This window comes from Pseudorasbora parva, chromosome 3, assembly GCF_024679245.1.
Source record: "Pseudorasbora parva isolate DD20220531a chromosome 3, ASM2467924v1, whole genome shotgun sequence".
NCBI lineage: Eukaryota > Metazoa > Chordata > Actinopteri > Cypriniformes > Gobionidae > Pseudorasbora > Pseudorasbora parva.
The window spans coordinates 5,321,616-5,332,939 of NC_090174.1; the positions used below are offsets into that span (position 1 = coordinate 5,321,616).

The window sequence follows — 11,324 nt, forward strand, 5'->3', positions numbered from 1 at the left end:
AGGGAGCTATTTCCAAATGTTTTCAACTCGTCCATGGGGAGTGGAATCGCACTCACAGCATTCGGCTCATTCATGTAAACAGAGTGGTGCAAAGTGAGTGTTTCAACTTCTCAAATGAATTCCTATGAAAGTTAAGCTTCCAAAGGCATGAACTGAAAACGTGCCAGACTGAACACGCACTGAGAACGACTGCGCGGACGCGTTTACCTCAGCTCTCCTGATAATGAATGTAATCTGACTCCTGCTCCGTTTGTGCCGTGACACTCAATCAGCTCTCTTACATTATATAGAACAGACACATTCAGTTTTTAATTGTAGTCTGTTCTCTGACTGATTTTATGAAAATGAACGCGGTGGGGAAATGATCCAGTAACAGTGATTCAGTGGTGGCTTTGGGAGTTGCCCCATAAAGCAAGTGCATTCTGGGAGTTGTTGTCTTTCATCCCCATGAGACCAAAATATATTTTCTGTCTTTTCTCAGTCTAGAAGGCACAAAATTCAAAAATAATTTCACATTTCTACTACATTAATGACCCAGTTGAAATGCAAAGCTTAATGCTAATTCACTGAAGTAACCCTTTAAGTCCCAGAATCTCTATAGCGGACATGTGCACCAATGCAATTGAATCAATGCCCTGTTTCGTAACAGAGAGCCATTTGAGTTGATACCACATAACATTTTCCTAAGATGTTGATTTATGATAAACAATCCAAATATTAGTCAGATTTTAATAAAAATTACAAAATATTATCATATTTCCATAAGTGTGTTAAATTTGATCACTAAATTAATTTAGGTCATTTTTAAAGTCCAAGGAGAGGCAGTTGTCATTGTGAGAGAGAAAAAACCTGCATCTATGATGTCAGAGAAATTCACTAAAATATAATGTCAACTTCAGAGGACAAAATGATATTCCTGGTTCCCAGGAGGATATAGCCCCTTTAAAACATTAACGGAATAGTTCACCCGAAAATGAAAAATCTGTCATCATTTTCTCATAGTCAAATTGTTCTGAAACTGTATGAATTTCTTTCTTCTGCTGAACACAAAATAAGATATTTTTAAGACTGTCGGTAACCAAATAGTCGATGGTCCCCAGTTTGCTTTGAAATTGTGTATTCTTTTTTTTTTGCCTTGACTTGAATTTTGAGAAATCACTCGAAAGTCATCGTTTTTGGTGCACAAAAAATGTACACACTTCATGCGTCAGCAAACATCAACTACTGTGTGTGTGTGTGTGTGTGTGTGTGTGTGTGTGTGTGTGTGTGTGTGTGTGTGTGTGTGTGTGTGTGTGTGTGTGTGTGTGTGTGTGTGTGTGTGTGTGTGTGTGTGTGAGCCTGTTTATGTGGTTTATGAGGACACAAATTTGAATGTGTGTGTGTGTGTGTGTGTGTGTGTGTGTGTGTGTGTGTGTGTGTGTGTGTGTGTGTGTGTGTGTGTGTGTGTGTGTGTGTGTGTGTGTGTGTGTGTGTGTGCATGCAAGAATGTGACCAGTCTACCAAATGTTAATGAAAACAACAGTTTATTTAACAGTTGGATCTGTTCCAAAAGAAATTGCTTTCAATTTTAAAGGGGTTCCCAAGCAAAAACTTTATTTATTGCAAACACATGCTTAAATTGTGGCAACTTTGGTGAAGAACAAAGTTTGGTGAAGCACCTTATGTTTGTAACAGTGAAAACGACAGCCTGCAAAAACCCACTGAACATTGCAGATACAGCAATGTGCACCAATGCACAGCAACGTCCGACTCCATATATCATCTACAATCCTGAAGTTCTATAAAGTTAATTGTTAGCTGGCAACTGTCAAAAATGAAATGTGCTCCACAATATGTGAGAAGCCAGTTGGCTAGCTGGACTCAACCACACTAGTTCATAAACAAGTGGCATCAACAAATGCAAAAATAATAAATTACACTAGTATTGTGATTTCAACGTGTGTGTGTGTGGGGGGGGGGGGGGGGGGGGGCACGTTTTTGTGACATATGAGGACACAAATGTGTATAATGACATGACACAGGTATTACAAGGAGAGGGTGAAATATGACTTTTCAAAATGCTTATAAATCATACAGGATAAGTTTTTTTAGAAAGTAAAAATGCAAAATGTTTCCTGTGGTGGGTAGGTTTAGGGGCAGGGGCAGTGGCAGTGTGTGTGTGTGTGATGGGTAGGTTTAGGGCAGAGGCTGTGTAGGGGGATAGAAAATACGGTTTGTACAGTATAAAAACCATTACGTGTGTGTGTGTGTGTGTGTGTGTGTGTGTGTGTGTGTGTGTGTGTGTGTGTGTGTGTGTGTGTGTGTGTGTGTGTGTGTGTGTGTGTGTGTGTGTGTGTGTGTGTGTGTGTGTGTGTGTGTGTGTGTGTGTGTGTGTGTGAGTGCGTGCGTGCGTGCGTGCGTGCGTGCGTGCGTGCGCACTGCTTAAATGTTGCAATGAAATATGTAACACTGGTGGAAAAATTAAAGAGGTACTGATACAGTGATAGACAAATAGATGGTGAAAATGTCTTGCCAAAGGGAAGCACAAAGCAATAATTCTCCATCAGATAGCATATAAATCTTTCTTAAGGAGCTTGGAAAGACAAATGCAAAAACTGCACAAAGACGAGCTTTGAATATGACTCCATGTAAGAAAAAGAGAGAGTAAATGAGAGAGTGTTTGTTTCTGATGCAGAATATTATAGCAAACTGCACAAATCCTATACTGTCTTGCAAAAGGTAAAAGGTTTGGACTTAAGATTCGCATATCATAGACTTTATCCCCTGTAACTGAGGGGTTTGCCTTAACTATGTTCAGATTAAGAGAAAACCGTGGAAACAGACATTAGAAAACCCTTTAAAGCATTTCTCTCAGTATCAGCATCGTGATGCACCACAAGCCTCGACAAATACACGATTCTCAAATCAGTCACAACTTTAAGCAAGAATTGTGACTTAATCCGCAGTTGAAATTAAAGAAAGGCAATCCAGTGAGAAAGAATAGTGCAGGGGTGTCAACAGCCTTATTTAAGAAGAATTTGCTGGAAAGTTATGTACGTAACACAAGATATCCTGTACATGTTCAAGCACTGGCCACAGTGCAATCCTTGTGAGTTTCTGCTCAAACTTCATTTTGATGGAGACGACCCACTAACAACCCTTTCGAAGTGCTTGCATTTGATTTCTGCTGTTCAAAATGACTTTTAAAGCATCCTACATGGCTCATAGATGAAATGAGATACGCCTAATAAATATTAAACTTATGCAAGGAAATGAAATATGTGTGTGCGGCAGAAACAAAACAGTTCTGCAGGTATCCAAACACTCAACACTGCATTCTATGCACAAAAATAATGGTTATATGTGGCTGGAATTCATAAAAAACAAAAACAATGATGCATTAAAAGAGGTGGAAGTGTTCCTTCATCAGGAAAAAAAATCTTCTTTACTTTTATCATACACCTTATCATGAAACCTTATCAAGCCGACAGCCAAAGAAGAGCTTTCCACACTGAACACATGGAGAAAACGAGCGAGAGAACGAGAGATTACTGATATATGCCACTGCATAAGCACCGTTCTCAGCAAGGTGCTGTAATATGAAACTCTGCAGTGAAAATGGTTTATAAGTGTTAGAGCTCCATGCAGACGAACAAATAGAAAGTGCAACAAACCCTACTGACAGAAACGTCTTTTGCTACCGCACCAGTCTAAAATGCATCTCAGGTTGATTTTAAGAGAGATAACTTAAAACGCTTTGTTTCTATACACGTGATTGTTAAAATAGGCTGTTTTGCTCTTCTTTTATTGAACAAGACAGTGTGTGCATGTAATGGAGCTTAAAACTTTGCAAGTCTGCCTATCTGAGCAATAATACATGCATTTCTTTACAGCACCTCTGCTTTTTCTGTTATACTTATACAGGGAATATAATTTTAGTCACATGTACACAATTCAAAAATAAACTTTTCTAAGCCAATTTCTTATGTAATTTAATTGAATAATTGATAAGGATTGTTCACTTATTCAATTAAATGTAGTAAGGATTCAATTTGATGAAATTTTACTATTAATTAAATTGTGTAAATCTTAAAATTGATTTTTTTGTTGCTTTTTCCAGCCCATTATAGATTTGAATGATGTAATATAAAATACATTGAAATGCAGTAAAATTAATTGTATTAATTTAAATAAAATGTTTTGTCCATAATACTTTCCATTCACAAATATAATACTTTTAAAAAATAAAAATCTACATATGATAGGAATGTATATGTGTGTGTGTGTGTGTGTGTGTGTGTGTGTGTGTGTGTGTGTGTGTGTGTGTGTGTGTGTGTGTGTGTGTGTGTGTGTGTGTGTGTGTGTGTGTGTGTGTGTGTGTGTACACTCAAAACATTTATTTAATCCTTTTTTTTCAAGATTTACACATATCATTTAATAGTAAAATTCAATCAAATTAAAAAGAATAATAAATCATTTATATATTTTGAATTAAGATTTTTAAATGAGTAAAGAAACCAGCTTAATAAAACATTTTGTATAAATGGACAGTTAGTTTATGTGATTCGTATTCATAAATATAAAAAAAAATAATGTTTACATTTAGCTAAGTTTAAGATTTATAATTGTTTTTAATTAATTTTTAATTAAAACAAATCGTAATTCATAATATGAGTAATATGTCAGGATTATTCAATTAAATTTGATGATTTTACTATTAATTGAAATGTGTAAATCTTGAAAAAAAGACTGATAGTGATGCTTTACTCAGCAGTAACTATTGTAGTAGATATTTTAAAGTCATAGTAACTTGAGATATAATTTTTTTTCTGTGACAATATATAACAACCCTTCACTTGTGTGCCCATGTGATTGTCAAGCCAGCCTCTCGTGTTGAGCTGTTTATTGTACTTCTCTCACCTGTGCATGCACGTGTTAACAGCAGCGGATGTGTGTTATGCTGCTATCATAGCATTAATAGCGTAGGTTACTGCTGTCCCCCTCCCTTCCTTCCGCTGTCAACTTATCCCTCTTCCCTACCTTGCGCTTTTTATCCCGCGAGCGGCTCCTTTTCTTCGCCTTCTCCTCCTCTTTCTCCTTCCTCTCTTGTTCGGCGAGAGCCTCTAAATCCTTATTCTTGCGCAGATGTTTGGCGGCTTGTGCCATAGTGCCGTTAACAGCCGACGGGCTGAGATGGATCTGTAGCTCCGGTGATGGATGCTGCTGGTGTGGATATGATCTGTGTTCCTCTCATGCAGTCCTGCAGCACTGGAGTGAGTGTGTGTGTCCCGTCTCCCTCTCTTCTCTGTCTCTCTCCTCCGCTGCAGCACTAGTTAGTCAGGCAGACAGACCTGAGAAGGCTTCATTGAGAGGGATACTGCTGCAGCACTGCGCACCTCTCTCTCTCTCTCTCTCTCTCTCTCTCTCTCTCTCTCTCTCTCTCTCTCTCTCTCTCTCTCTCTCTCTCTCTCCAGTATTCTCTTGTGTCTTTTCTACGTCGATCTCTCACTCTAACGGCACTCCTCTTGTGGAATTCAACCTGCACACTTTTCCCCCTCATCCATGCACCTTCTTGTGTTATAGTCTCTCTGCCTGGTGTCCTAACGGAAGCAATTAGGAAAAAATATTATGTCAAACGCAGAGATGGAAGCTTTTTTGGTGGGCTCTGGGTTGCATCCATTTTTGGGACCTTCATAAATCAATTCCGTCAACTGAAAACCAATATGGCATTACCAGCGACACGGGACACTCTATAGTGGGATTGGGATGGACTTTTAGGTGGCAAAACGGGGGATTTGCAGCAATGCTAGATTTCTATAAATAGTCATTTCCCCAAAGAACCTTTCAGAGATTCCTGAAACAACTATTGTTTTCTTCATGTAAAGAACATTTTAATAATCCAAAGGAGCTTTTTCCACTATAAAGAGCCTTTTGTGCAATGCAATGGTTCCACGGATGTCAATTGTTCTTTGTGGAACCATCAATAAAGGACCTTTTTTTAAAAAGAGTGAACCAGTTTGGTGCATACTACGTAACTAAATACAATTGTGACATATGGACCATTATCTGTGCCGAGAGGAGGATGGGCTTCTCCAGCTGATTTTGGTTCCTTCCAAGGTTTCTTCTTCATCTACTTAAATACCCATGCAGCCAGCAATTTTGCGTTTAAAGGGGACATATTGTGCCCCTTTTCGCAAGATGTAATATAAATCTCTGGTGTCCCTAGAGTGTGTATATGAAGATTAAGCTTAAAATACCTCACAGATCGTTTATTATAGCTTTTCAAATTTGCCCCTATTTGGGTGTGAGCAAAAACGTGTTTCTGCTCCCCACCTTTGAATACTCCGTCAACAATAAAACAGGCAAATCTTACTCACCCAAAATGTCAGAATAACCAGATGTGGAGGGCAGCCTTACATGTTTAACGAGTCGGACACTGATGGAGAGACTCAGGAGTGTATAGACAATACAGTGACAATACAGCCTGGAGTCTATGGAGATGTGTAACCTCACCTAAAGGATTATTAGGAACACCATACTAATACTGTGTTTGACCCCCATTCGCCTTCAGAACTGCCTTAATTCTACATGGCATTGATTCAACAAGGTGCTGAAAGCATTCTTTAGAAATGTTGGCCCATATTGATAGGATAGTATCTTGCAGTTGATGGAGATTTGTGGGATGCACATCCAGGGCACGAAGCTCCTGTTCCACCACATCCCAAAGATGCTCTATTGGGTTGAGATCTGGTGACTGTGGGGCCATTTTAGTACAGTGAACTCATTGTCATGTTCAAGAAACCAATTTGAAATGATTCGAGCTTTGTGACATGGTGCATTATCTTGCTGGAAGAAGCCATCAGAGGATGGGGACATGCTGGTCATAAAGGGATGGACATGGTCAGAAACAATGTTCAGGTAGGCCGTGGCATTTAAATGATGACCAATTGGCACTAAGGGGCCTAAAGTGTGCCAAGAAACATCCCCCACACCATTACACCACCACCACTAGCCTGCACAGTGGTAACGAGGCATGATGGATCCATGTTCTCATTCTGTTTATGCCAAATTCTGACTCTACCATCTTAATGTCTCAACAGAAATCGAGACTCATCAGACCAGGTAACATTTTTCCAGTCTTTAACTGTCCAATTTTGGTGAGCTTGTGCAAATTGTAGCTTCTTTTTCCTATTTGTGGTGGAGATGAGTGGTTCCCGGTGGGGTCTTCTGCTGTTGTAGCCCATCCGACTCAAGGTTGTGTGTGTTGTGGCTTTACAAATTCTTTGCTGCATACCTCGGTTGTAACGAGTGGTTATTTCAGTCAAAGTTGCTCTTCTATCAGCTTGAATCCGTCGGCCCATTCTCCTCTGACCTCTAGCATCAACAAGGCATTTTCGCCCACAAGACTGCCGCATACTGGATGTTTTCCCCTTTTCACACCATTCTTTGTAAACCCAAGAAATGGTGGTCCGTGAAAATCCCAGTAACTGAGCAGATTGTGAAATACTCAGACCGGCCCGTCTGGCACCAATACCATGCCACGCTCAAAATTGCTTAAATCACCTTTCTTTCTCATTCTGACATTCAGTTTGGAGTTCAGGAGATTGTCTTGACCTGGACCACACCCCTAAATGCATCGAAGCAACTGCCCTGTGATTGGTTGATTAGATAATTGTATTAATGAGAAATTGAACAGGTGTTCCTTAAAATCCTTTAGGTGAGTGTGTGTTCGTTGGTACATCCAACAACATAACATTAGTAATGTTTTTTGGCGCATACATTGTAAAACTCTAGCGCTAATACAGCGAGGAAACAGATATGGCCTCTCTGTGCTTCTCACTCAGGGGTGTGTCTATGCTAAATGGGCAGATCATCAACAGTCATGGGTGGGGTTTCCCTACTCTTATGTAGGAGTAGGGGAAATATGAAACCACGGGTTATGCAAGATTGATAATGATTTATAACAAAAGTATTGGGTGGATTTTTATCATTATAGGCTGGTTGTTTACACTCATTGTGGATACACATCTGTGTTCAAACTAGGGATGTTAACCGATGACCGTTTTACTGATGGTTGACTGCATCAACGTTAACCGATCAAAGTTGTCGGTTGTCGGTAAATCTCTAAATTAGGCTATTATAGACAGTGGACTAAACGCTACAGTTGGCCATCTCATTCCAAAATATTTTAGTGTAAAGTGAACAAATCCCTCACACTCAATTTTTCAAAACTCGCCTGTTTTGAAACAAACAAACGCCTTTATTTTCAACGCGATCACCTTGTACCCAAACCATTTAGAAACTAAGGAGCCATTTGTCCTCCAATTACAAACAAGCTCCTCGGCGCCGCATTTGCGGGACTTATGTTTCGCGCTGTAGGGGATTTAAAAAAAGTGACGTGAGTGGAAGGGAGGCGACGGCGCCGGGACAGTGTGTGTGTATGTGTGTGTGTGAGAGAGTGGCAGAGAGATGCGACAGAGTTGCGAAATTGCAGGCGCGGCTCGCGGCTGTTATTTCAAATAGTGCAGCATATTTTAAACTAATCGGTTAACCGTTTTCAACCGGCTAATGAGGCTCGGTGGTCGGTCAAGAAATTTTTTAGTTTTCGCCATCCCTAGTTCAAACACTTTATAAAAGTGAATTTTGCATAATAGTTCCCCTTTAAAAGACGTCTAATAGCCATCCAAACACAGCCCTGACATCTAGTCAACAAGGCAAATTTTGAATGTCAGTGAAAATTTAAATGATGTCTAACCATAGCCCAAGAATAGAGTCATCTATATAGAACACGTCAAAGAAATGAAACCAAACATCTTGTAATCACTGTTGACTTTTCTTACATGATGGAATGTCATACATCTCAGAAGTTATTGCATCATGTAACCAAATGCAAGGTTATTTTGACTATTGGGTCTATAGTTAACCGAGAAATGACTGCTATTCAACTTTCTTGACACAGTCTCCACAGATGTTTTAGTGGCACTATTTTCTGTAAAGTTCTGTAAGTATTGTGAATAGTAAAACTGACCTGACATGATTATAGGCATTGAAGCTCTTCACACCCCAGTCTCTTAAAATAAAAGATGTAACGCTCATTTAAAAGAACGCTCCTTCATTCCTCAGCCCCCCTCCCTTTATCCAATAATGCAGCGAGAAGGACCCATGTGGAGACTGTGTGGACATGGATACAGGATTTGTGTATGTGTGTGCAGACACGGACATTTTGTACAGAAATGGAACAAAACCGTGTAGGACCGGGACACAGAGCTGTATAACCCAGTGGAAAGGTTTCCTTTGGGATAGTCGTGCGGGGGGAGGGAGCTTCTTTTGTTTTTCCGATTAAAGACAGCATCTGCAGTGTGTATCCTGGAAAGCCTGCACCTGTTATTTTTTCCCTCTCTCTCCCTCTGCCATAAAAGAGCTCTACATCTCTTTCCAATCTTGCTGATGCAAGCAAAAGCAGGCTTTAATGACACACACACCCTTCCAAACTTTCAAAGCTATTAAATAAGAAGAATTTGAAAAGAATGTTAGCAAAGCCAAATTTCATATTCCAGAGGTGGTGAACATGATTTCACAAAGTACAACATATTCTTGGAACAACTTTCCAATCAGCCAATCAGATTTGAGGGAGAAGTTTACAGTTCTGTCAAGTTTAGGCTTACAACCAGAGGTAGGGGCATCTACATCAGTGTTATTCACTTATCATTTCACTCTGAGTTTAGGGATAAGTTGAGGTTTAGGGTAGGACTATTTTTGGACAGGAATATCATTCCTGGATTAACATATTTTGTCTTGGCGAAATCAGGCACATCTTCTTGTTTTTTTCTTGTGCACAGTATTCAACATAAATACAGGTCATTGACATGATGTTCATTTACATGCCTTAAAATAGGACATGCTGGACTTCTAAAATGATTTTAAACAGCAGTTTGCTCATTATTTTATAATTATGATACACAAAGCAAATGTTAACTGAGAGACAGTGTGGAATAGTTGTGCCTAAAAACAATGTGTTACTTTAAGATGATGAAGGTGATAAAAATGGGGAAATTCTAACCTAAAATTGAATATTTAGAGTAGTTTAGTGCTGATCAGAGACTATTGAACTGTAACTAACCCTAAACATTAAATCAATAAATAGACCCTAAGAAGACCAGAATATCTATATACACCGATCAGGCATAACATTATGACCACTGACAGGTCAAGTGGTCAAGACAGGTCAAGTGGTCTAGACAGGTCAAGTGAATAACACTGATTATCTCTTCATCGCGGCACCTGTGGGTGAGATATATTAGGCAATTAAAATTAAAGTAATATTTTCCTGAAAGTTGATGTGTTTGAAGCAGGAAAAAGGGGCAAGCGTAAAGGGTGTAATTAATTCATCTAATTATTTCAATTACTTTTCCCTTGAAGTAAGGTATTACTCTTATTTTAATTACATTTACTTGTTAAAATGTTTTAATGTAACCCTCTCTCTTTTACACACTTTGGTCAGGTCAAGAATAATTTATGCAATTGTAGGCTATATTGTTTATTTGAAGGCATCAGACGTGCAGTTTCATGTCTACCCTTGTATTGTTTAACTGGTCGAGGTTTATTTGGAAAGTAATTACACTGTAAAAAAATTGTGGTGGTTTTTGTTGGTTTAACTTAAAAAAGTAAGTAACCTGGTTGCCTTAAAATTTTGAGTTTATTGAAATTAAAAATTTGAGTTGATACAATGAAGGAAATTAGTTTAATAAATAGAAACTCAAAATATTTTTGTATCTGAACCACATAAAAAATGTGATAAATCATGAAAATAGCACAATTTGGCATGTTTCACTGCATCATCAGAAATAACACACACATAATTACCCAATATGCTTACAAAATCTTTTAATAATATTTTAATAAAGGTTGTCGAATCTCAAAAAATATTCATTGTATTAACTCAAAATTTTAATTTCAATGAACTCAAAATTTTAAGGCAACCAGGAAACTTTTTTTCTAAAAAATTTTTTTACAGTGTAGTAATAATTATACTTATATTATACTGCAATCATTTTTAGAGAGAGTAATTAGTACAGTAAGTGGTTACACTTTATTTTAAGGTGTCCGTGTTACAGTATGATTATACTGTACATGTACTTACTATAGGGTTAGGTTATGTTTAAGGTTAGTTGCATGTAGTTATGCACAATAGTTATTACTATAGTAACTAACATATTGTAAAGTGTATAGCTTACTCAACAATGGATAGGGACAACTGACATTTCACAGGTACAACAAGCCTATTAAAATCACCTGGAATTTAAATAAGGTAAACACTGTTTAAAAAAAGGTTTCATTATGGTTAC

The 11,324-nt window shown here is 38.3% G+C and overlaps 1 protein-coding gene across 17 annotated transcripts in view; it reads right to left on the reverse strand.

Moving 5' to 3' along the window:
- Positions 1-5,381, reverse strand: part of ank1a (ankyrin 1, erythrocytic a) — a 185,352-nt gene extending 179,971 nt beyond the window's left edge. For 8 of the 17 annotated variants that reach the window (XM_067437632.1, XM_067437631.1, XM_067437629.1 and 5 more), the window contains exon 1: positions 5,020-5,381. In XM_067437632.1, the coding sequence (XP_067293733.1) occupies positions 5,020-5,145 (126 nt within the window). In that variant the 5' untranslated portion in view covers positions 5,146-5,381. The remainder of the gene's footprint in view (positions 1-5,019) is intronic. The other 9 variants (XM_067437633.1, XM_067437626.1, XM_067437642.1 and 6 more) reach the window with 2 other exon arrangements.
- Between the last annotated feature and the right edge of the window lie 5,943 nt (positions 5,382-11,324).